At 40.0% G+C, this 27,287-nt stretch overlaps 1 protein-coding gene across 4 annotated transcripts in view; it reads left to right on the forward strand.

The window, feature by feature from the left end:
* Positions 1–27,287, forward strand: part of NAALADL2 (N-acetylated alpha-linked acidic dipeptidase like 2) — a 477,589-nt gene that overhangs the window by 233,384 nt on the left and 216,918 nt on the right. For all 4 annotated transcript variants that reach the window (XM_063339333.1, XM_063339332.1, XM_063339330.1 and 1 more), the window contains one exon: positions 19,063–19,333. In XM_063339333.1, coding sequence (XP_063195403.1) covers positions 19,063–19,333 — 271 coding nt within the window. The remainder of the gene's footprint in view (positions 1–19,062; positions 19,334–27,287) is intronic.

Consider the following 27,287-nt stretch of genomic DNA (forward strand, 5'->3'; position numbering starts at 1 on the left):
TTGTGGAGCATCAGCTCAAAGAAGTGTGAGACCGCGGTCCCTCTCTACGACTGTCTCACAACCTTAATGTGTTTTTTTTTTTATATCACATAAAGCAGAATTGTCAACACCACCCGGCAAAATGATTCATCTTCTCTCTATTGTTACTTGCTCAAGCAATGAAAGTAATTACATTAAATAGGAATACTTCTTTAATTTGCTATCTGACTGCTGAGTGTTCTTGGGTCGTTCTGTCACATTCTCCTTTGTAATCCTAAAAATGAAAATATTTTTTAATAAAAAAATCTGGCATCATCACAGTATTCCAGGAGCTAAGGCTTGAGATAAATGCAAAATAGATTTGCATGGCTAGAAACTTTTTATTTGTTGCTGTAGGCGTTTCTATACGAATTAAGAGAATAAAGCTGGGGGAAAGGCTCCACTGTGAACCATACATAACATTTCAAGTACTATTTGCTCGTCTCAGTAATAGCAATTTAATTCTGTAAAAATCTTGCCGATAGTTTACCACATTACGCTGATGCGCCTGAAATGAGAGCTGTTAATAGACAATGGTATCTTGGCAGCTTGTTGCGTCTTGCGCTTTTGCTCCTCCGCTCCAGCTTGTGTTTATGAAATCGCTTTAAGCTGTATTTTCTGTGTTTGATGCACTGACTGGACCTTTCTTGGGGGATGAGCAAAACATATTCTGGGTATTTTGAGTAATAACAACTTTAATACAGTCAAGAAACCCAAAACCCTCCTGAATTTTTTAGTTACCGCTTCTTCCGGAATGTGCCTACGTGAAGAGATTGAAAAAAGCTACAACGTTAAAATTCATGTGTTGTTGATAAGTCTCCCACGCTCAAAAATAACTCATTACATACTGTCTCCTTATGGTCATGTGTATGATGCTGTATTTATTATGCATTCATCAGCTGACAACTGCAACCATTAATTTTAATAATGTTTCTAATGCTATGCATAGCAGGAATTATTTGATAATCTGAGCTGTAATAATTGGAGATACTTGCTCGGAGGTGGGTAATCAGATTATGTTCATCTATCTGTCTATTTCAGGCATTTTAAAGCTTTTTATGTAAGTGATTTCTATGGGTTGGGGTATATCATTTTTATGTTTTCATTATACAGGGAAGATGTATAAAAATGAAATAGTTATCTACGGAGAGAGGCTACTAGAAGAAAATATTTTGTATATCATTGGCCCACCTGTTTTGGAGGGTGGGCAAAATACTGGTTTGATTGCCCAAAAGAATTTTGTGCAATAACTATTCACAAATGTATTTTCTCATATAAACAGGTCTCTCTGTAATTGAGTACTTTGATTTTTGAAGCACGCTGCATATAATGCTTTCCATAAGCGCCGACACTTGATAGGATTTTGTAACATGAGTGTCTTTGTCACATTGTGGATCTGGTGAACATGAAGACAGTAAATAGAAAGGCTTTGGTTAATTTAAACTTTACCCTTTGTGTAGTACCGTAGCTTTATGGGCTTGAACACAGGGGCACAGCTTTGCTCTGTAATTAACCCACTAGGCAGAGTTCAGTGTATCTGAGGTGATCCTGTAATTTTTTTATTTTAGGAGCTTACATTAAATTTTTGACCTTTTTGAATAGTGGTTTTTTTTTTGTTTTGTTTTGGGTTTGTTTTTTTTTTTTTGTGGCTCTGAAAACACTCCTGTAATCAACTTATTTCCAGAAGATACCAAGGAGCCATAAACTTAGATACCATCAATAGGCTTGGTCGTTTCTCTGTGTCTTGGAAAATAAAGGTCTTCAGTGTATTAAAATCTGAATATGCAAGAAATAATAATCTTTGCAAATGGCAAAAACAGGTGTTGCTTTTGTTTACTTAAACTTTTTAGTTGGTAACAAAATGCCTGTTTTTCTCCCTTTCGATCTTATGTTTTTGGCAGCTGTGACCCTGCAGAGTTACAGGGGCATTTTACAAAGAAAGCCGGAGAAACAGGTGACTATGTTTCCCCAGCAGGACAGCCTAATGTGTGTTCTTCCCTGTTTAAAATGGGAATTAACAGCAGCTGAAGGCTGTTGTGGGGCTTTCTCCCAGGCTTTGGTGGAAGGAGCTGTGTCTCCTGGGGTCCATGCTTTATCCAGCAGGAGAGGAGCTGAATTGTAGCCAGAAGTGTCCAAGGGCAGGGAAAGCAGGTTGTGTTCCAAACGCCTTGTTTGCTTGCTGTCATTGGGAGTTGCATTGAATTCTTCTGGTGTTCCTGCCATCAGCCTTAAATTGGGAAATAACGGCTGTGGGCGAAGCAGGTGTCAGGCTTTCCAGTCCCAGCAGTTCACCCTGCGCTCACGTGCCTGTGCTTGGCTTACCAGGTACGCCTGTGTATATGCGTGTTCCATATACCTGTCTGACTTTTGAACAAAGAAAATACCGTTGTTAAAATTTGCTTGAAAATTACACGTTTATGTAAGAGACCTGCATTTTTCTAGGAAGAAAAGTAGATATTTTCCTCTTACATTTAGTCTGGTTGGGGGTTTATCCTTGATTTGGCAGCATGTGGAAACCTGTATACTTACAAGCATTATTTCATTCATCATTGTTCTGGAAATGGGGACAGATAGAAACAATGTGCCTTTGAATGGCTTTAGCTGTGCTTTTTTCTATTTGTTCACCAACGCGGATGTATCTTTGTGCTGTAAAAGCATGTGTGTGTTATTGAAAGCTGCTGTAGTTGCAGGAGATGCTCTACTTCATTATGGAGAGACCACTTCGTCTCATTTCATGTCATCTCCTGGCTGCTTACTGAGATTTTAACCCGGTTGCTTGAGTCCTGCAGTTTATTTCATCTTATTCATCGCACACCTTTAAAAAGGTCAGGCCCATTCAGCTGGAAGATTTTGATGTGGTGATTTCATTTCGGGAAAGAGAATAGCCGGTGCTTGCTGTGGGTGCTGGAGAAATGCTGGAAGGGGACTTGAGTTGGATGGTGGCTTGTTAAAAGATTATAATTAGTCTTAGGGAGAGAACTTGCTGCTGAAAAAAATATTTTGGTAACTAGTTGATGAGCTGCTTTAACAGATATAGCATATGATATAGTGTTTAAAATGTGGGAATAAACCCAGCGGTGGGTTCTTCGTTCCATCAGCAGAGTTGTATAAACAGTCATTTTCAGATGGGGGGCACAGGTGCAGGGGAAGTTTTGGGACAATCATCCCTGTAGCGGAAACAGCTGGAGGAGATGCAGGAGTTCATAGGGTGAATTTCCAGTACTGATACGGTAGCAGCGTATTTGAAGGTCGAGCATTTATTATGTCGCTTGAGACTCAGGGCTGAGGCCTGGGCGGGTAGAAGAGGATAAAGCATTCGGGTACCGAAAGGCGTGACACAGCTTGTCCTCAGGAGCACATGATGATGCTGACTTGCTTGTCTTCTACAGGAAGATTCTTTAACTGAGGAGGAAACAGGCTTCTAAGCCAGCTACTTAACCCTTTAATGAAACTCCTACTTACGTGACCTAATTTTCAATGCTCGTCATTTTTAATTCAAGATTTTATATGTCTAAATATGGATCTGGGATTCTAATGTTAACCATCTTTTTAAAAAAAGGAAATCTTGGCCATGGGTAATTTGATTAATTTTTTCCAATTGCTAATAGGTATACTAAATATATACCGAGAGGGGTCCATTTTGTTGATGATTTAAGAAATGCATCCTAGCAACGAACTATACAGTAAGCTATAAAGCTATTGTTGTCTTCATCTAAATGTGTCATTAAACTGCATATCCTAATATAGTGGCCAAGGTGAACAGACAGTCAGAAAATACAGGGCAAGATTATTCTCATTTCCTATTTCTCAACTCTGTAAATTTGCACATCTGCCTCTGGATAACAGTTACACAAAATCTTCTCATAACGTTTTTTTTTCCCCCTCAAAAACCTCTTAAATAAGCAGCTCCTTTGTTCCTCCAAAAGAGAGGTAGCGTATTAGTCATGACAAGCATGAGTAATATTGTTAAATAAAATTTAGAACCTAATTATCAAGGTGGAAAAACATTTCACCCATTTTTATAAGAGTTTGTGCCTTTTGCTGGCCTGGAGAGCAGACTTGTGGGCACAGACTGCCAAGTCATCTCAGGTGGCATCACTTTTATCTCAAATTTTAAAACCTGAGTACAAGGTGGCAAAACACTTCCAGCAGCGAGGCTATTCCTCTCCCTGCTCACCATCTGGATATTTTGAGTGAATTACTTTTATGAGCCCATGCTTCTGGAGTATTTCCTCTTTCTCTCGTGATGTGCAGGACGAAGGGCTGGGGGAGGTGGACGTGGTCCAGCGCCCCTGCCAAGGTGAGTTCTTGCTTTCTTCACTCAAGGTGTATCTGCTTCATCAGTCATTTGTTTGGTCCCAACGCTGAAATAGATTACATTATTTGTTTGCCGATCCTGTTGGCTTGGTACAGAGAGTAACATGTTATTGTGGAATAACGGGCTGGAGTGGACAAGGGACGTTTCAGGGGGGAAACGCGGTAAAGGCAGAGAGCAGATGTGAAGCCGTCAAAGAGGGAGGTTACCAAAGGACAGTTTGTAGTGGGAAGAGGAGGAGGATGAGAAGAGGTGGTAGAAAAACTCCCCAAAAAGAATGGTAAAAAAAAGTATGTGACACACACACAGACACACACACCCTCCACCAACAGAATCCGAAACCAAAGCGAATCATGAAGCCTCAGAAAGAAGAGGAGATATGGGCAGGATTTAACAGTTTTGACAGTATAGAGTTCACTGAGAAAGATAAAGAAGCAAAGTTTTCTCTTTAAAATAACCATTTTTAAGGACTTCGCAGTGACTGGCAGATATTTGGGTGACTGCAGCCTTTTTGTGCTCTCTGTGTGCATTTGGCTCTGTAATTGTGTAGCATCACTGCCGTTAGCGAAGGAAATCTGCTGTTTGAAATGGTGCATAGAAAAGATGCTCCCACATGCGATTCAAAATAGAGGCTTAAGTCTTTTTTGCTTTCCTAAATCCTGTAGGCACTTTGGAAGATACTGCTTACATAAATATCATGGCCATTATTGTATTTTGTTGACAAAATTATTAACTTCACTGAAAATATGCTCAGCATCTTCCCTTGCGTTCTGTGTTACAATGATTTCAGATAAAGTGAATTTCTAAGCTTAACCACATGTGATATTTATTTTAATTGCTGATCAGATTGAATAAAATCCACAATTTGTTTCACTCAATATTGCCTGCCTTTCTGGATCACTATTTTCTTCAGTGGCAAGGCTCTCAGTAATGTAGTTTTCCTACTCCTTTTTGCCTTCTGACATACCCCGAATTGCTCAGGTCTCATAGTAATTGTTGCCTGTACTTAAAGTGAAGTTTTTATTAAAAGTAACTTCATTAAGCACCTAAGCAAAATTCAGAAGTCAATAAACTCTATCCTAGTTTTCTTTGTCTCTGCCCTGGAAGAAATGGAAGGAGTTATCTAAATTAAAGTGTGCATATTTTTGTTTAAAAGGAGCTTTCACACGTATAGTTTGGATTGGGGCTGGGGTGACGTGTTCCTGCGTTGTGGTGGGGGAGTTACGGAAGCTGCTTGTAGGCACGCGTTCAGCCAGCAGAAAATGCAGAGAAGTAAAAGCCTCCCATGATTTCACGTTAAACAGCACAACTACTTTAAAATAATGTCTACGTATGGATTTGCACTGGGATAACTTAAAGTGGTTTCTTAAGAGAGATGTGTGCAAAATTTGTAACTTGCCATTACAATGTGTGGCTCTGAGGAATAAATGCACGTGAATTGTTGAGTCTTTCGTTATCCTTTCTGTCTTATTTGTCTCTCTTCGGCAGAATTCTGTCTGTAGCGAAAGCGGCAGCGAAGGCACAGCGATGCGGGCCGTGAACGGGAACCGTGTGGGGTGGGTGGAGGAAGAAGTTGAAGAACAGGCACAATACACAGTGAAACTGTTATTAGACTGCAGTGAAACTCTTCCTGTGTTCCCATATTTACTAAGTAAGGTAGATTTGTTTTCTGAAGTTTTCCAGTAAAACTAAGTTTAATTCATCTTTACTTTCCTAAAAACATACGCTTTAGATACCTGTGTTTTCATGGCTGTTGCTTCAGGTATGGTTATAATTATCGGTTTCACTTTTTTGTCTGTTTACATGTCTTTGACTGTAGCTACACTGCTAAAGCTGTGGGTTTTACTTTTTTCTTTCTCCCCTGATTAAAAAAATCTGAAGCTGCTCGGTATGGTTCAGCTTGATTAAATATATTTAGACTTCCAACCCCTCATTAGTTTTTCCATTTTGATATTTATCCTTTTTATGTGTCAGTGAACCTGTCGTATGTGTTAATGTCACAGATTTTTAAGAAACTTGAGATGAAATGTTGTGTGTCTGCATAATCCACGGAGGTAGTTTGTTACTAAGAATAGGAGTGTTCATGTCATGTTAATAAAAAATAGACCATCTGCCTCCCAGAATTCCTCCTGCGAGTAGATAGTTTAATAGATGACTTTTGTCTTCGTAGATGTAAGTAGTGGTGCAGGATGACCATGCCAATATTTTTATTTTCCTGCATTTACCCCATGAAAACCTGCTCTGCTCCTGAATTTCTGAACCCTGTGTCCTCCTGTCTGTCTGTAGTGTTCTTAACACCGCAGTAAGAGCAAGCTCAGACTCAGAACCATGATATCTTTGCAGGAAGAGAGACAAGAAAATGTACTGAAATTTACTGTTGATATGTAACCATTCTGCTTTTTGTTGGTTTTTTTTGTTTTTTTTTTTGTTTTGTTTTTTCCCCCAAGATTTAATTGATGCTGCAGCTTTGGAATAGAGCACTTTCCTCTTTACTGCCTAGCAACAGCCACCCCCCTCTGGCCTTCAGGTTGACACATCGCTGTAGTACAATAGCCCATTTGTACTTGCAGTAAGCAATTCAGGTGATTGCACATTAAAGTACGTTGAATACTAGGGGGCATTTTTCAGCCTTGATTCCAATTCCTGAACATCTGCATATTGCTTGTTGGGTTTTTGTCTTTTATTTGTGCTTTATTTGCCGAAAATTGGACTTCGAAATTTTGGTTGGGTCGCAAGAGAGACTGAAAATGAATTGGACTGTTTAAGTATAACTCCATGAAACCACCACCCACTGTTCATGGCAAGCTTTATGTGGTTTATTTTGTTTTCGGATAAAGAAGGGCAAGAAAATATGGGTAAATAGATAGTTTTGGGGGGAACAAGTTACACTTTTGGGCTTGCAAGGTGAAAGGAGGGAATGTTGTATATCAAAAAGTGTAAAAGGAGAAGGTGGAGGAGTGGGTAAGGTCCCTTTCCTGGGACTTTTTGAGAAAACTCTGCACTGTGACATCTACATTTTGCCCAGTATGCCTAGGCGTTGTGACATGCCCCTTGGGGATGCATGCACACATTTTACTGGAGGTCTGTGGACTTTATGGAGCAACTGGTTTGGATTTTGTGGTGCAGAGATTGCTGAGAGGAGATGAAATGGGTAGATTGGCCTTAGAAGTGACAGAAAGGAGGACTTTTTTGTATGGACCTGTAATGGGCTGTGCAGGTGGTGGCATCAGAGAGAGAGTGACTGCGTGTTTGCTGGACTAAGCAAACGGACAGGATTCTCGCTGCAAACAGAGGGATGACTTTGGAAGCCAAATGTCAAAGCAGCTCCAGACTTGAGATTGGTATGTAGGATGAGATGCTTGGAAGTGGGCAAGCAAATAGTTTGAGGTTTGCCTATTTAAAAAGCTTATCATTCTAGTTTAAATCCTGTAAAATGTACTTTTTGAGTTGGAGCTTACTTGATGTTTTGGGAGGACTCACTTTGATGAGAATACGCAGCCCTGGCCAGGCCGGGTTGTTCTCTGTACACATGAGTGGGTGTAGGAGGACGTCTGGTGTGAAGCAGAATGCACAACTGTGGAAGTCTTGCACTTAAGCTTAGTTATTTATGTGGGAGCTGCTTTAGGGTGGGGATGGGGGAATCCATTCGTAAGAGTGGATTCTCAGCACTTTGAAACTCTGATGTATTTTATTGTGTATGTAAAGATGTGTTCAGGACAATTCCTTCTTGCAGCAAATGAGTGATGGAACGAAGAGGCCTCTTTGAGGTCAACAGAGCTAAAGGACTCGGTGAACATACTGGAGAGGTACGGAGGTGAAATCAGAATAAGGGACAGCAGATTATTGACTTTTATGGAGGCAGATGATAATTAGATACTCATCATTCATTTTCAGCACAAGTGGCATTATTGAGAGCGTCCCTTTGTTGGAACTCAGTCTGAGGAGTGGGGACAGGCTGGAAGAGGGCCAGAGGAGATCAGGGATGGCAATTGGAGATTTCAGGAGCGGGAGCTCTGAGGAAACAGATGAAAAGACTAAGGACGTTTGACCTAAGGGAAGATCAGACAAGGGAAGGCCATAAGAGCAACCCTTAAGCATGTAAAAATAAAAAACTGTTCCAAAGAGAAGGGGATTAGACTGTTCTCAACATCAGTGGTGGAAAGGAGAAAATAAAGTGCCCTCAAATGCAGCAGTACATAGGGTGATTATTTGGGACGGACAAGGAGATTCTGTATTTGGAGCAGGGCAGGAGAACGTCTGCCTGGGGTGGCAGTCGGGTGAGCGGGAGCCTGCCTCGAACCAAGTGATCTCCTGTGGTCTCCTCCCAAGTCCCTCTCTGTCAGATTTTATGCCTCCTCCTTTGGAGAGAGCTTTTTGTATGTCCACAAGCAATTTGATTTGTGGTGCAGCATAAATAACATTGGGACGCTGCTCTGGTTATCAGTGTTGATTTCCTCAGTTGTATGTTAGAACTGAAGGGTCAGCTCAAAGACGTCAGTGTTGTCAGATAAAAAACTCAGCTGAAATGCAGTTCGGTCGGTGAGATGGAGATTATCTGAGCTAAGCCATGTGATATGACATTCACGATAACATTTTCCTTACATAAATACGTAGAAATGATACTGAATCCCCTCTCCCTTTTTTTTTAATCTGCGGTTTTCATTTTATCAAATACACATGACTGAACTTCTAAATATATTCATAAAACATCCAGGCTGAGGTATGGGCTAGAAATCTCTCCAGTTCCATTGGAATTGCACTGGTAAATTAACATATACTGAGAAGAAAATGGGCTGGTAACAGAAAGGTTACGTGGCATCGTGTTGTATATAGGGTTAACTTCTTGAGATTCATGAGATAGAACAAAGGTTTTACCTTCTTTTTAATTTTAAAAATTAGACATTTATTTGAGGATTTATCTAATTCCAAATAATCCTAAATCTTCAAATAATAGGTAGCTTTTCTGAGCATTGCTAAGTGTTTCTAGGGTTTTGGGTTAGCGTGCTCTCTTCATTCCTCGTTGTCCTTTGGGAAGTGGGATATTATTCAGAAGTTAGATCATACAGTTCAAATAAAGATGTCCATGCTGTCAGAATAACACCTGGCATTCAGTCGAATTTCTTTGCAGTTCACAGTGTAACCTAATGATTGGCAATTGAAAGGAATAAAATGCTGCCAGTTGGGCAGTATTGAGATTTTTTTTTTTTTTTTTTGATCAGCAGATTTTCTGTATAAAAAGCAAGGTTTCAAGGTGGGTTTTTTTTTTTTTTTTTGATCAATAGGTTTTCTGTATAGAAAAGTGTTAGTGAAACATCCGCCGCTATTCACATACATACAGAAATGGTCTCTTGCTGTAAGTAAACGTAATTGTCTCTGACAGTAAAAGGTACCACTTGGACTTGATTATGCGGCTGGTCACATTTTATTGAGACACTGACGTATTCCCTGTGGTCTGGGAAGAAAAGAAGATTATACGATGGTGAAGTTCCGCTGGGTCAGTGCTCTGCCTGTGAATGCAGGGTTATACGCAAACATTTTCAAGGTGGGGGATTGTTTTTAATGTTTTTTTTTTACCGTCCTCGGCATTGCCCTCGGCATCCTAACCTGTTGGAAAATGCAGGGCACAGTTGTTTGGAGCTTGGGACCTGGTTCGGTTCTTGCATTAGGAGAAAATAGTAGTAAATCCCTTTGTTAAATAATTAGACCTGTAAACTTTGAAGGCAATTATATTCCCTTAGCTGTATTTAAAACAGAGGCTAAGATATCTTTGTATGGCCAAGATAAAAGTTGAGATTAAATCATACAGAGCACTGCCATATCTTTGGACATAGTACAAATGTATCTAAAATACTTTAGATAAATTGCACAAAGATATAGATTGTGATGTTATACACACACACACACACACACACACACAATCCTGGACACCACAGAGGAAGACCCATCTCTTGTGGCTGAAATTTAGCAACTCTAGAAGTTAATAAGAAAAAAATAGTGGTGGTGATATTGTTGATTTGGAAAGAAAATGGCGTCGTTTTGAGAGATCCTCTTGCAAACAAGAGATTGTTTAATGAAGAAAAAAAAAAAGAGGTTTCTTGTGTAGATATCTCCGTTCTGTATATATTTGGAAAGAACTTTTTTTAAAAACAGTTCATCTGTTGAAAACAGTTTTCTGTATTAGAAAGAAGAAATGTGTGAAGGAGTAGGTCAGTCCTGTTTGTGGTGTGTATTTGAAGACTGAGAGCTCAGTGTTCGGAAGATTTGCTCGCTTTCACCTAAACCCTCTTGTAACCAAAGGGAACAATGAATCATGGCAACGACTTCTGGGCTGAAGTGCACAATGTACAAGGTGTCTCCTCTCTCCTCTCCATCTGGAATTAACAGTCTTTGGGATTTTGAAAAATGGCCTGTTTGAGGGTCTGGAGCTTTCGTTCTCCATATTGAGGTTTCTGTGGTTCATTAACTATTCTGAAAACGGATAGTGACTACAATCTTTGTTGTTTTTTCTTTTTTTATTTTTAATACGTCTCCAGAATGATGGGGAAGAAATGCTAAATGACATTCTCATCTGTCTCTACACTGGATAGTTAAGCAAGGTGTATGTAACAGAAAAGCGAGTCCTTTAAAATAAAAAAATAATTTTAAAAAAGGATGATTTTAAATAAAGTGTAGGATGCTTTGAGAACTGAAACCCGTGAGTGTGAATCGGGCAATCTGGTTTCTGTTCCTGGCTCTGTCGTTACCTACCTGTCTGCCCTCGAGCGATTTGCTTATTCTAAACATTTTCAAGAACTTACACAGTTTTATGGTTTTAATTTCTTGGGCATCTGGTTTAATATCAAAGTCAAGTGCCTTTCAGATTTCGCCTGCATGATTGTAAGCGATCAAATAGCAATAATTTAACAAGCTATTGCATGATAGCAGAACTTCACCTGATTACATATGCTCATAGTCCATTGCAAATTAACACATTTAAACAACCTTCACTTTGGCCAATGCTTTTTACTGTACTTTTGTGCTCTGTTGATAAGCCAATTCATTCACAAAGTACTGCGGTAACATTGATCTTTTGCCATCCATTTTCTATACTGCAAATAAAAATTGTATTAAGAAGGTCTTTATTTTTCAAAATCTGGTGTATTCAGAACAGTTTCTATCAAATTTACAACCCAGGTAATGCATTTTGCATATGTTCAAAGTCTTTGGCTGACTTGCAAAGGGTCTGAAGTAACTAAATTTTTCAGTTCTTTGCCCAGCAATTTCTGGACTCAAATGCTTGTGCACAATGCAACATTTTTTGGACCTTAGATGAGGGATTTTTATGCCGATTCATGAAATATTGAGATTGTTCACTATATTGCTTTGGAAGACCATACACACAGGAGAATGAAATAAGAACCTTCCTTATGCTGGGATGCAATTCATACTTACAGTTGCATCTGAAATTGTGACTTAAAATATCAATAATTGCTGAAAATCAGAGTAAAAGGATTCAGAACAGTTATAAACTCAGATAACTTCTACACAGAGAACATGTACTGGGCTTCTTTTTTGAACATAATGTGTGTGCAGATGGCTTGCTTCTTGACAGATCTTTCAAAGCGTGGACGCCTTGGATTTATTGAGGTGATTTATAGAAATGTCAGTTGATGATTTGTTGGTGGATTTGGCCACGCGCACTGTCTCGTGACAGAGTTTGACTCATTAGATTAGCTCGTAAGTCATATGACTGCTTCAGTTACTGCACTTACATCATTCAGTATGTTTTCAACAATTTTTCCTTCATCAGTAATAAGAAGTAATTAGTAGTTTTCCATTAGTAGACCATTAAAACGTGTTGGACTCTTCAACTCTGAGTGAACATTTAGAGTGTACTGTTAAGTTAACACTGTTTTAAAATACTATTATGTTGTTTCTGTGTCTGATGCTAGAGTAGGCGAGGCATCAGGGTTTACCAAGGGTGTTTGTTTCCACAATAAAAGATTGTGTAATTGCAAGAATTGTTGTTTATTAAACGAATAGATCTGAAAGAGCCTTTTGCAGTTTTCAGTGGCACGTTATTGCTGAAAAGTAAGGTAAATACTCTCTAAGAAGTCACAGGTATTCAGAGCGATCGATTTTTTTTTTCCAAAAATCTTCTAAGCTTAAAATAGACTAGAAGAGTACTTGAGGGATTTAGCGTGTGCTTTCCCTGCTTTTACCCTCTTCTGGGTAATCATTTAATAGACCCTTGTTGGAACTCATATTGGCATTCTCATGTTCTGAAGTATTTGGAAGATCTGGGTGCTGACTAGATGTCATGAAAACTGACGTACAAATCTCTTAGAAAGCTTTGGAAATCTCACCTATGGCAAATTTATGACTTTGCAATGTTTAGTGTAGAGGAACAATGAATTGCTGGTTTTCCAATAAACTGTGGAATCAGAGTGAGAGAATCAGTCATTTTTCAATGCCTTCCACCATCTGCCTTGAATGCAAGCTTGGCTTGTATCCTGATGGTGGCAATGAGATTTGAACTATCCCCATTAGTTTTATTTAAAAAATATAAAAGGCGTTTCACTGTCTGATGTGGTGGGTAGTAGCAATCTGCCTGGTCGTCCTGTAGCGGAAAAAACCCAAAAAACATAATGTAAAAAATGACTAAGCTTGGAAGTCAGCATGGGCTGAGATCTGAGGGTGTTCTTCCATCCCATGACAAAGAACTTGTCAGGAAAATGAGAGGTTTGGCCTGAAGCTGTCGTGCATATAATTATACTGTGACGGGAGAGAGTACGTATGGTCAGGTACCTCTGCGAATGTCTAATACCCGGGTGGACCTAAACAAAAAAGCGATGAAGTTTTGTTTAAAAGTACTCTTGTGTCTGCTTATGTATAATTTTCTGAATAGACGACTCAAGTCCCTTTTTATCAAAAAAACCCAAAGCCATACTGCACATAAAGTGTTGGGTTTTTTTTTAAAAGAAAAAGTTCAAAAGCATTTTTCTGCTAGAGAATTGTGACCAAATCTAGAGCCAGTGTTCTGCTATCTGATGCTACGTACTTTTTATGGTTTCATGAATTACATTTATTCTGTGTCTGTGAAAAGTAAAAGCTGTCATAAATCATACTCCTGTATGTTAGTAGCATTATATCTGTATTTTCGGCACTATGTAGCATTCGTAGAGATACGCACGTGCAGATCTGTAAATGCTCCCTTTGATAGCAAAAGTGCTATGTTGTTACCCGGGAATGAATGGGGTTTTAGCTTTCCCGTCGTTAGGACAGACCATGCGGTCACGACTTTGTTCTGATGAGCCACATATAAATGTTTCTGTCAGGCAGAACTGGGTGACAGCGTAGGACTGGCAAAAAGCCCTGCCTCCCATGAGAGGTCCATCTCCAGCGGAGAGGCTGCTGCGGGTGAAGAGACTGGCTGGCCAAAAACCAGGCAAATGGAAGAAGCAGCACCATGTCATATAATGGCTGACCCACATCTACTGTCCAAACGTTATGTTTAACCAAAGCTTTCCATTGCTTTTGTGCTGTAGGTCAGTATTATTTTGTTTGTTTATGATTTAGGAAGCATATCTGCATAGACTAACCCATTATTTTTGGTCGTTACTATGGTCATCGTGTGACGAGAATAAACACAGTAGCAGATTTCTTGTGACCCGTGACTCACAAAATTGACATTAATATCAGTGCTAAAAGTGTGCCCAGAATATCCAGAGTGCATAGAGGGTGATGGCAGACGTGACAAAGGACATGTCGTGGATCTGCTGTCTGGAGCAGTGGAGGAGGCCTCTGTCTGGAGGCCTTTCCAATGTAACCTGAAGAGTCTGAAGTGGTCCTGGATCCCATCCTGCACTAAGCTGTGTGTAGTCAACTGTTTACACCACGAGAATGTTTCTCTCTTGTATTCTAACCTCCTGATAAATATCCTCTCTTGGACTTGGATTTTTATTTTTCTTTCTTTTGGAAGCAGCAGACTTGCGTCAGTCAGTCCAGACCACGGGCAATCCAATCGGGCAGGTTGGACACCAGCCAGTTGAGCACCCTAATTAACAGGAACATGTAATTAAAACCTAGGCAGATGTGGCTTGGGCAGGTGGTATTTCCTGACCGCATTGAGTTTGCTGTGGGTACACGCTGTATGTGGTGGATACACATAAATACTCTGTCTGCAACTGTGAAAAATACTTGTGCATATGCTGAGCAGTTGGTGAGTGCCAGTCCTGTGCGCTCGCCCAGCGCTGCTGGAGCTGCCGCGTCTTGGCTCTTAATGGACTGAGACGAGTTCTAAAATCCTCAACGTGTGTAAACATACTTAAAACTCAGCCTGGACGAAGTTTGTGGGTAGGAAGAGAGACATATGCATGCAAGTCTATAAATATAATAAGCCCATATGATGCGTTTCTTGCGTTATCTTTTGATTATCTGCTACCAGCTACTGTTGGAAACGGCATATTAGGCGAGATAACGCCATGATCTGATGTAGCTTTACAAAAAGATATTGTCGTTGCGACTCTCAAAATTTGAAAACAACTAGCCAGCTGAAAAATTGGCCCATAAAAATTCCCAAATTGTATTTGTTCTTAGTTCTTACCTAAAATTCCAGTAATTGCTTTAGCAACAATTCTATTGAACTGGAAGAAAACTGAGAGTAAAAATCTACAGTCAAAATTTGGGAATAAGGAAATTAGGTAAAATTCGAACTCCACAAAACTGGACTTGAAATTAATTTTTTTTTTTTTTTTAATAGGCCATGAAGCGTAGGCCATTTCCCATTCTCATTGCAGTACAGACATTAAATATTTGAAGAAAAAAACCCCAAACAAACCACCCTTAAGCTCTTCATATTTGAGGGAAAATATTATCCCTGTAGATTTTTAAGGTTAAATCTGTAGAACCCCACTGCAGTTTTAGATTTGTTTTGGGGGGTGGGTTGTAGCAGTTTGATAGGATTGTCCAATAAGGAATTGGGTCATACAGTTAAATTATTCCATCCTTGCATTGTTAGAGTGACCTATTGTAATTTTTCAGTATCCTCTGAGCTGTGTTTCGCAGTGTCCCAGTGCGTCACCAGCAATGAGCAGCTGGCTATGTAGCAATACCTTGTTCTGGTCTTCAGCAAACTGTGTCGAAAAAAGTCCTGTTCTAGCAGATGGCTTTCCATTGAGCTGCTTCAGTTCCATGTTCCCCATGGCTACCAATTTGAAAATTAAATGTCGGTATTTTGTGTGTGTGTTTGTGTTCATTTGTCTTTTATAATCATCAGTTAAAGATTGGTCTTTTGAAGCTGCTTTATGACAGATGTATCTTTGTCTTATTTCAAATTATTTTCCTAGTTTTAGAACTACGAACCTGAAGAAGTTGTGGTCTGCTGCCCTTTGCTGGCCAGGACGTTGAGCTGGTCAGGCAGCAAAACACGACTTAGACTTCTAGGTTACACACAAAATGTAAGAATGCGTCTTCATAAACATTTTCTTGATCTTGTTATCATATCAAAATGGGAAAACTTTTCCTTACTCAAGTGAAGTAGGGTACGTTTTCTGAGTTTTAAGCGCAATTTTATCTGTGTTTTTTAGTTTAGGAACCAAGCAGATTTGAGATGGAGCAAAATACCCATGAAACAAGTTTATGTGCTGTTCCTGATGTACGTTAGTTCAATTTCTGATCTATATTAGAAAGTAAAGGCAAGTAACTTGCGGAAAGCTCTTTGAGAGCCATCCGATAAAGTCACAGTATTATTCAGACTCTTATTGTTATATTTATTAATGTTGATTCTCACTTGAGACCAAATCTTAAGTCTGTGGTGGCTCCACTGCAATAAATTATGCAGATTTACAGCAACTGAGATGTGCCCGTGAACTTTGTGTTTATTCCCATTGACTGAACCTGAACAAGTAGCTGAGCAAAGTATCTTTTTAATATGAGTAAGGGAATAAAAAATTTGGCTGACGTTATTAAAGGCAGCATTGTGAATGGAAATTGGCAATCGCGTTGCTATCGATTCCTACTGAGAATGCAGCCGCTTGCAAAAGTGAGAAACACAATCAGCCCGAGGGCCTGTGTCTTTCCACCATTTAAATCTTACAACTGTGGATCTCGGTGCCCTGGAAGTTTTAGGAAGTGAGTTAATGGGCAATTTGTAGAGAAGGACTCTGAAGTACATGTGAAGTGTTGGGATTTTTCCAGGACAACCTGCCAAACTTTGCACTTTTATGATTTTGATAGGGTTTAGGAACTGCTATTTTTATGTGATGTACTTATTATCCAACTAGTATGTAATAAAAATAATGAGTCAATTTACCTCTGACTTTTAAGTCCATGCAGTCAGCAGAATTATATCAAAGACAAGTGCAATTCAGTGATTGCAAGAAATCTGCAAAAAAACCCCTTGGTGATGACATTCATAAGGTTTATCAGAGTAGTCTAATATGTGCTGATATATTGTAATATAACGTGTGGTCATAATGTGCAATTTGATTTTAACGTGCTGTAAAGACGTTATGGAGTACATAGTGAGTGTGCTCATTTCTTTAACTGAATCAGGTTGTCACAAAAGTTTGCAAGACATGCTTATTTAATTATGATGTGGAAAGTAACTATACTTCTATTACTAAGGGAGCAATTTGCTTATTGTGTTTTCTTCTTTTAATGTTTAATTCCTTTTATTGAAACTGAATACTTCTTGTTGCAATGTGCCATAACCTTATTGGCCTGGGATAAGTTTCTTCAATTATTTATTCTATTAATGTTTCTATCACCTGAGGGAAATGCAGATATTGTGTTAATGATTGTGTTAATCAAGCAACTTTCCGCATTTCTGCAGTGCCCAAGTTTATGTCATTACATTAGCAGGCACAGGAGATGAAATTGGAAACTTGTAATATACTACAGATTGGATTAACTCGTCTGGTTTGTGTAGACTGCTTGAAGACTTATTTCAGGTCATTTAAAAAGATTAAATCTGTAAGACGGTTATTCCTCCTGACAGGGTCTCTGAAGTCCTCAACATAAGTCCAGTGTTCTTGTAAAGATACTGAACTTTGTACGCGAGTCACCTTGCCGTCGCAGTGTGGCCTGGGATACAACATCTTTCTTTAAACAGAGATTTTTTGCATATTTTTTGAATCCTTTGGATGTTGGAATATTTATTTCACCCATATAATGTGAGGATGGGCATTAGACGTTTGAATGTAGTATACCATTTTTCAGCCGTTTCTAGGCTATAATAGGCGTTATAACTTCACTGTTTGCCTCTTTAAGGTTTTGCTGTTATCTAGGCAGTAAATATTCTTTTAAAGGTCTGTTGGGGTGGAGAAGGGAGTCTTCATGCTTGCTTTCTGTCATAAGCTTTGCTTGGTGGAGTTCTCCCTGGGGTTAGTGCAGGCACCGATGGGAGCACCGAGTACGGGCACCTTCCGCCTGCGGCGTCGCAGCTGGGTTCCGAGTGACGGGGGTGCCTGCCAACCACTTGGTGGGATTCTCAAACACCTATCGCTTGCAATAATGGTTTTAAAATGACTATGTGTTATTCAGCCATGGCTTTTGATGTGTGCAAGCCAGCCAGGGTATTTTTTTAAGGTTCTGCTAAGGGCCCTAAAGCATCTGAATATAATTGGCCTTTTTGTGAAGAGAAGGTTGTGAACAAGAGTTTTCAGGCAGTGTCAGTATCTCTGTGCTTGGAAGTCAGTACCTCTGTGATCCTTAGTCTTGTTTCTCAGTCCTGACAGCTTCACAGACACACACAAAAAAAAAAAAAAAAAAAAAAAAAAAAAAAAAAAAAAAAAGAATCGAAAAAAGAAAATCCTCACAAAATACAGCAAATATTCCATGAGTTTTTTCTACTGCATTTGGATAGTGCTTTTTATTTGGATAACGGTGCTTTTCATTTCTGCCCTGCTTTGCTTACCTACCTAACTTGTCCCTTCAGCACGTCTGTCCTCTAAAGTTATCTTTAAAATACTCTACATCTCGTGTCGTTTGGCATTTGCTGGGAGGAGGGTGGTCTTTCAGTGCCGTCGCCGTTTTCATCCTATGGCCCATCTGGTCGCAGGTGTTGAACTGTGGCACAAACCCAGTGATACAAGCCCAGACCAACCCATCGGAGGGCTCCATTGGCACATCAGGTGGATGCTGCCAACATAATTTCCAGGCTCATGTCGTATGCTTGCCAAGCTGTTGGCTCAGGTACTCCTTCAGTGCAGGGAGGAAACCTGAGGAAAACTCTCTGACAGCAGTATATTTTGGGGAACGGTTTCATTCTGTTTAGCAAATTTGCTTTACTTGATGAATTTACGCCAAACGTATAATTACTACTAATTTTCAGCATTGTGCACTCCCTGAAGTCGCTGAAATGTTACTTCAGATTGCGTACTTCATATTCAACGGCTGGTTAAATTGATGCTCTATCAGAAACTTGATCAGCACCAGAGAGGTGAATTTTCAAGCATTTACTGTGATAATTTCTGCAGGATTCTTTATGTTCTGATTGGATATGTTTCCTATAAACATTTTTTGCCCTTATTTTATTTCCTGGGAAGCAGTTGCTTTTGTCTCACGTTTGGTAAGAAATTGTTCGGAAAAAAGAAAAAAAGGGTGATTATTTTTTATTTCCCCCCCTCCCTGCATGTTTGATGATACATTGTGAATAAAATTATGGGCTGATGCATATTAAGGTAGAAGTGTCTTGGTGGGAGATAAACTAAAACTGTCCTTACTTGTGTTTTTTTTTATTTTCCCAGAGATTTGTTACAGTTCCCTAGAGAAGATGATGTAGACATTGCAATGAAACTTCTGCTTCAGTGGACTTCCCAAGGCCTCGCAGATGTCCGGCTGGTAAATTACTCTGTTTTGCTTGACCTACCGGGCTCTTCTTCAAACACAGTAACTCTGAAAAACGGCGGTGAATGCTTTTATCCTAGTGGACAACAGTGCAGCAGAGAGACCAAAACGCTTCATAGCCAAGACCTCCTGTACTCGTACGCAGCTTACTCTGCCAAAGGAACTCTTGAGGTAATATAACCATTTGTCTCTGTCATTTGTGGTGGAATAGAGTTAGAAAACATCGGCTTTCGTTGAACTTGGCTGGCAAAGTACACGTGGTGAACTGTCTAACCTTAAAATAAACATACTTAGGTAAAATATGATGTGGCCAGTCTCAATTCAAACTTAAAAATCAGTCAGACCAGAACACTTCATATGAGTTTATTTTTTTTGAAGTATCTGAGTTTATAAATCAGCACCTCTTGCTTGGGTGTAGAAATATGAAAGCTGTGTTTACAGCTGCGTTTTCTCCTTGTTGATGTATAAGTGCTACTAGTTTGAGGGATGCCTGTAGGAAGGGTAAGCGGAGCTTTTCTGCAGCGAGACCTGCAGGAGTGCTGGGCTGACACCTGGAGCTCCTGAATTATGGTCGTGGATCTCGCATGCTTTCTTCTGTGACAGCTCAGTTGGCACATCTGCTCTGTTTCCTCTTGAAAACCCCAATTTGTATTTTTATCTTACTGTAGCTTTTGTTAGGAAGTTTTGTCAGCGAAAAGATCCTGCCTGTTGGGATTTGTTACTTGCCAAGTGAAATAAGATCTTGGATTATCTTGTTTTATCCTCTTTACTGTCTTCACTGGCTGCCATCCTGTATTTGCTTTCCAGATATATTGGGGGTGCACTGAGGGGTCATCATTTCTGTTTGCTTTCCTAGCTGAGGTAGTATAAATCTCAATACGTATTTCTGAAATATAAAAATTGCATTTTCACTGCTGTTTTCTTTCTCCTTTTTAAAATATTGTGTGTTACTTCCAATGATGCAGAGGTTTTCCCATCTTGGTTTCTTTATCGTTTTAGCAGTATTGGTTTGTTTTCATCACTTCAAACACTAATAGAATCTACAGGAACAGTTTGCAAATGGCTTTGGGTCTGGAGGATACCTCTTAAAAATCCCTTTATACTTTGTGAATATCTTGGTATTTATAGCTTATCAGTTACTGTTTCTAACAGTAAAATGCAACTGTAGTGTATTTTCCTTTTGTGACTGTTTGCCCATAATGTTGTTGATAACATGTGGAAATCTTGTAATGAGTCAAAATTGGGAAAGTTGCGTGATGCTAACTAACTCATTTCATGGACTATTAATTTAATTTCAAATTTCGGACTGTAGGAAATACGAGGGTTGCTAGAAAGTCAGATCCTTAAGTTTCTCACCCTGAAGTCCACGCGTTTCAACTTCTCTTTCTTAAAAGCATTGTAGCTTTTTAGTCCAAGGGGGGATTTCTTCCAGAGAGGAGAAGGGAGGGAGTTCTTGTTTCCTTTGGGAGAGACACTTCTCTCCGTCTCCTGTGTTTTGTGTACCTTACATGCTGCTTTCCATATTGGGTCTCACGGTCATTATCTCCATACGGCCTCTGTTCAGGGCTCCATCAACCCAGCAACTTCAGGTTAAATTTTGTTGTTGAGAAGTGAAATGAAGTAGGTGAGGGTAGGTCCTAACCTGCATGATGTAGGCTTTAACTTTTCCATGGGCAAGTAAAAAGAACTAATGAATGGGTTTGGCTTCTCACATTTATCACTTAAAAACTCAATGTATGATATTATTTTCTCATTGTAGCTTAATAAGAGTAACTGTAATGAGAGAAAAGTGTGGTTGTGGCCTTTGAGATTTATTTCGTGAAAATAAATGTGTTGCTAACAAATTCATCAGATGAAAGGAAGTCAAATGTTCCGGGAAGAATCATTGATGTTATTAGCAGCAACACGTATACCACTTGCAGTTATATTTCCGAGCAGTTTTAGCTATGATTGAGCTCTGCAGCAATGAGGACCCCACGCACCGTATGTACTCATCACTAGGGCTGTACCTTGGCTTTGGCAAAGCTCAACGCTTGTGCTTGAGCCGAAGAATGACTTTCTGTGCACAATTTTACAGGTGGATCTTTGAGATACCTGCCGTCCTCTCAAAACTTCAGATGTTTTCTTTGATTCTTTGAATAGTCCACCCAAATTGTCTTAGATCTAGAGTTTTGCCTAAAAGGGAAATTTCCTTTTTTGTTTAGGCTATGGGTAAATCAGTAGTGATCTAAACTCCCCCACTTTCAATCCTACACAGCAATCTCGACTATTTAGACTAATGGAAGTAGAAAAACTTTAAATGAGAAGTAGCAGGTGGTGGCTGTTGCTGTGTTCAGCCGTCAGAGGGTGACTTGATTGCTTGTAGTGGAACTAAAAGTTGCATATTTTGAATATCTTACTGTGGGTTGTGATTGTAAAATCATGAGGTTTTCCTGCAGAAAGGTATTCTTGTAACAGCTACTCATAATCTGAATAATTTTCTTTCAAATGTGACACATCCTTAGTAGAAAATTTCTATTGTGTGTCACATAATCAGGTTGAATTGCTAATATTGCTTCAGTACTGCTGCTTCATTGTATCTCATTTGTATATTTGATTTGCTGGAAGTTCAAGCAAATAAAACCATTAAGTTACTGCAGTCTGGCTACCAGCAGAGCTACAGCTCTACTTTCGTGTTGACAAGGTTATTTGTAGAATAGCGAGACTCATTTTCTTTGACCACCTGTCATGTCCATTCATCACATGGCCATTGTATATGAGCCGTCCAATTTGTGCTTTCTGGTAACAGTCTAAACAGCATTTGTGAGTTAAAATCTGAGCATTTGTGATCTGAAATCTACTTCAGAAACCTACTTAGTGCCATTGTGATGGATGGTGCACTTTACTACTTCTCTATAATTCATCAGGCCCTGAAAAGGTGACACTGTTTATCCATCGCGGTGACAAGCAGGGCAGCCTACAGTTCTGGAGAGAACTGTCTAGTTGGTTTTGAAATAGATATTGGAGCAGTTATGTAAATAATACATTGTAGACTAGGTCAGTCTCAGGAAAAAATGACATACGTGAGACATATTTTTATTAAAACTTAAATATCAGCTACCTTTTTATAGAGTTTAAACTTTTTGTCTGCTTGATGAAAACCGGAAAGCCAGTCTGGCCAGCAGAGCACGTGCATAAAGGGAAATTACATTGCATCAAATGCATGCGTTAAAGCAGAACGTGTTGTCTAGCCAGTCTCCAAGTGAGTGTAGTGGGATGAATCTGAATGTGCTGCTCCCTGCCTTCGTGGCGCGGGGTGGTCCAAGAGCTGTCACCGGTGGAGGGACGAGCTGCGGAGCCGTCAGCAAGAGGAGGTGTGTGTGAACCCCCCGAGACCCAGCGTCCTCCTTTCAGCACCGCGTTGGTAAGTGGTGTCAGCGTGGGCGCATATTGTAGCCCATCTGTTAACGCACACGGCGGTGATCCCCCGAGTGCAGCCAGGTGTAAGCGAGGACACGTCCTGGCTGGAAGCGTGGCAGGGGCTGGTGGTGCTCGTGTCACCTGGGCGGTTGGTTTAAAGCAGGGTCTCCGAGGTCAGCGCAGGAAGAACCAAGCGTTCAGTTTTGGTGTCGCAGTGTTCGTCTGCTCTGTTCCCTTGTTCTTTAGCAACCATAAAGAGAAAAATCTTAGCAGATGTAATGGTTGGTGCATTGGGACAGCATTCAAGGATGGCCTAATTAAAGCAAAATGAAGATTTGTATTTACTTTGTATTCCCTGATTCTCTGCAGTTCTGCTTGTGTGACCTGATGTTTTCTCACCTTCCTTTCACCTTAAATTTATTCGCTCTCTGCTTTATGGAAGTGTTAAGGAACTTTTCACAATCCTAAATCTGCTTTAATACTCTAAACAGAGATACTTAGTGTCCTCTGTTATGTGGCACTGCCTCATAGTGGCATTGTCTCCAGTACCCTCTTCTTCCTCTTCAGGAATAACTGGCTCCTGAATGTACCAAATCCCTGTTGGTTCCTTTGCTGTTCCTCCACCTTTTCGTATATATTCTTTTCATTTAGGAACCAGGGGAGGGTGCAAGAACAGCACAAGTACTGGCATGTTCTTGAAATGGGAATGCATATGCAGGCAGGGATTTGATGGCTTCGTGGACAGAAATGAATTATCCCCGTCTCCGAGGTAGTTCTCCCAACACCTGACCACGTGTCCTTTGTACTTTGACCCCTCCTCTGTCGCTGTTCTCTGACTGCTTGGACTCCTCTGCTACATAACCTCACTTCCCTGCCTTCGTCCATGTTCCCTGACTGATTCTACCCATTTCTCTGTTCAAAGTGTCTGCTGATTTTAGACGTTTGTACTCCCAACTCAGCCAGTGATATCTTTGATTAGTTTTGGAAGGGCTGCAGGGAGCAGTCAAGTGAGAATGCCGACTGTTTGCCTCTATCTACAACATGCAGAAGAGATTCTCTACATCTGTTGATGGCATATCAGCCTGCTCCGGTTCATTTGTTTTGGTGACATTTTCTCAGCTAAATGAGAACCCACCGCAGAGATTAATGCAACCTGAAGCAATACAAGAAGTACAAACCCATCTGTTAGGCTCACTCAGGGATCTTCCCACCATTCTTCAATCTTGGCAAGATGGGAATACGGGAAGCGTGACTCAGATTGCTGTCAGATCCTCTTTCACAAGGAAGGGGGCTGGCTCACTTCTTAGCAGATACCCCATTTTCTTATGGCTGTGCTGAGATGTCTCGTCTACCCATCCAGCCTCTTCTTTCCCTGGTCCTTCACTCTGCAGGAAGATGGGGTTTTTCAGCCTGGAGAAGAGAAGGCCCTGGGGAGACCTTCGAGCCCCTTCCAGTCCCCAAAGGGGTCCTACAGGAGAGATGGGGAGGGACTCTTGAGCAGGGAGTGTAGCGATAGGGCAAGGGGTAGTGGTTTCAAACTGAAAGAGGGGAGATTTAGATGAGGTATTAGGAAGAAATTTTTTCACTGTGAGGGTGGTGAGCCCCTGGCCCAGGTTGCCCAGAGAAGCTGTGGCTGCCCCATCCCTGGAGGGGTTCAAGGCCAGGCTGGCCGGGGCTTGGAGCAACCTGGGCTGGTGGGAGGTGTCCCTGCCCAGGGCAGGGGGTGGCACTGGATGGTCTTTAAGGTCCCTTCCCACCCAAACCATTCTGTGATTCTATGAAGATGGAAGTCTTCCTCTCCTCTACCACCTGTTCCTCTAATCTTTCCCACTCCTTGCAGGCTCCCCACTTGTCTGCCCTACTGTCCCCTCCCCTCTCCGCTGGGTCTTTACAGTCCTGCAGCACGAACTCCTTGCAGTACTTGCAGCTCTCTATATTTCTAGCTCTGCACCAAAAGTTACGGGTCCCCCTGGAGGGACAATGTGTGGGGAAATCCTTGACCCAACAGCTTTCTTTCATTTGGTTCGGTTTCATTGTGCTGGAAATGTGATTAGCGCACCCTTATTATCTTTTATCTTCACTCTAGCTAATCAGCGGTAATTGCCTTAACAATATTTCTGAATTAAGATTGGTGTCAGCGGGTTGGTTTTAGAAAATTTTAAAATCTTCCCAGGTTATTTTTATCCCTAGGCAAAATTGCCAAAGGAGCCTTCTGCAGCATGCTCCCTTGCACACGTTGGATTCCAAAGGCAGAGAGTGCATATAATTCAGATTAAATAATCACAGCATCTCACCCTAAGTCTTTCCGTCATTTTTAATGGCACATTAGTGCAAAATATCAAGCTAGAGGGAATCTTGATACATGTGTGCATTTAATTCTTTTAGGCACGCCAATTTAGTTCATTATTATCTTTATTAACATTTTCTAAAATTCCTTCTCTGAAGATACGTGTACTAGCTAAAATGAATCCCTAGCAACTGAAATCAGTTTGCAGATGGTTAGGGCTATAGGTTGAATAACACATACACACAAATGAGAAGAATCATGCGATTTTTGTAACATTTAGACATTTTAGAGGAGCTTTATTTATCTTTTATTTATAGAAGAGTTTCTCAGAAACCTCTTCCACAAATAATCATAATTTAGACCACTGCTCTGCATACCAAGTAGGCACAGCAAATTTTCAAGACAATCTCACTAAGAATATGGATTTTAGAATAGACTTGACCTTTAAACAGAAAACAACATTCAACATTAGCTACAGCATAGCTGCCACTCCGTTATAATTACATAGAGAAAGCTGTGAAATGCAATGTGAAGGTTATAGAATTTAAAATTGCAGTCAAGGACTACGAAAACGATCATTGAAGAGATGTCCTGCAGAACCTCCTGTCAGTGTTCCGGCACATATCGCATAACCATTCGTAAATAAAGTTGTACGGTTCCTTACAAATAATAGTAGTTCATCATGCACAAAAGCCTGGTTAATTTTGCTGCAAGATTTTTCTGTCATCGAAGGGCAGGGTTTCAAAGATGCAAACGGCTTCTGCAGCAAAACCTTTTGCTGTTTTAGAATTGCCAGTCAATACTGTACTAACTGTACTAATATTTTAATAATTAAATATTAGTAATGGCATTTTAGGAATAACGTCATTGATAATAAATGAGGTGGTTTTTTTCAAATGCACAGAAAGCAAAAGGTGAGGCATCCTGGTATCTGCGGATCTAACAGAGCGCTGAGCGCTTCCACGCCATCGCGCGTAATCAGCTAAAGGCATTTTTCAGCAAGGCCTGTAAAATATTTGAAAGGGAGCAATGTTGAACCATAAACATCATTCATATTCCAATTGCATGGGAAAAACTGGAGGGTGCAAACATTGAGGACTTGGGAAATGGACTTGGGGCTTTATTTAGATTTCAGTGCAAGTAAAATTCCTACTGAAATGAATGGGAATTACAGCATTTTTAACCAGAGTTGAATTCTGTCTGTTAGTAGCCACTGTGAGAGAATGCAAGTGGAAGTAACTTCTGTAAATGCATGGATATATTTTTCTCTTCAATTATTTTATTGTATAATTCAGACCTGGCAAGTTGCAATCACCTGTGCGGTTCAGTCGATACCTACCCAGTTACTCTTCTTTTATGCGCACTTTTTGTAATGGTATTTGGTGCAAACCTGAATACAAAGGTACCTTAAGTCAAGGGGAAATGTTTCTGCCAAATACAGGGCACATTTTGCTTAGGTAGTGCTATGTTATTGGCTCCCTGTAATTTCTTTTACATCTTCTTGGTAAATTTGAGCCTACCAACAACATACCTGTGTTTTTTCTATTTAAGTTTGCAAAACCAGTGTCCTCTGTGGAGGAGGAATTCCAAGCAAAAAGCTGCTGTTAGCTCTTCAGTTTGGGTTTTAGGGATCTTTTTCTTTTAAATTTCTCCAGTATTTTGCAGGTTTAAAACTGCCTTGAAAGAATCTTACCTGCACTAAAAACAAAAGCAAAAATTTCCTCCGACAGAGAGACTATAAAGCAAATATTATCAGCTTTTTAAAAATTGCTAGGATGGGAAAAACAACAAAAGAAACAACTGCAACTGATATAATGAGAACAATAACAAAAAAGTTTTGTATTTATATAATACTCAATCCTTGTCCCTAAAACTTTTATATAACTTCATTGTTTAAAACAATGTAGTTTCACACATAGAATATAAAGAACTGTTTAAAATGCTACTCAGCTTTCTGATAGTTATGAGTGACCATAAAATACAATAGTGATTAAACTATTGCTTGTTCTCATTTTTTAGTTTATTTTTGAGGAAGAGGGACAAGAACTAAAACTTTTTAAGGAACATTAGCAGTACAAAAGCTTCTGTAGTTGGAGGCAGATGACGCCTATACGTCCTGTACCTGGGACCATGGCCGTGAGATTCTGACCCTGCTGGTACCAGGCATCACTCGGTCATCCGTGAGAGTATGGGTTAGAAACTAGGAATAGAATTAGGAAAATACATTTGGGGGAAGGAAAAAAAAAAAAAAAAGGAAGAAAGAACAAATCACTTTTATGACATAGTGCACTTGATTATTTTTGAAAGTAGAGAAAAAGCCTAAATAACGGTGGTGTCTCTTGTGAATTAGAGCTGGCAGCTGAAAAGAAGCAGGAGCCAACTATTTTTAATCTTTGATGCAGCGTGATAAATCTTATCATTTGAAGCTGCAGGAGTTTT

Source organism: Chroicocephalus ridibundus, chromosome 6, assembly GCF_963924245.1.
Source record: "Chroicocephalus ridibundus chromosome 6, bChrRid1.1, whole genome shotgun sequence".
Taxonomy (NCBI): Eukaryota; Metazoa; Chordata; class Aves; order Charadriiformes; family Laridae; genus Chroicocephalus; species Chroicocephalus ridibundus.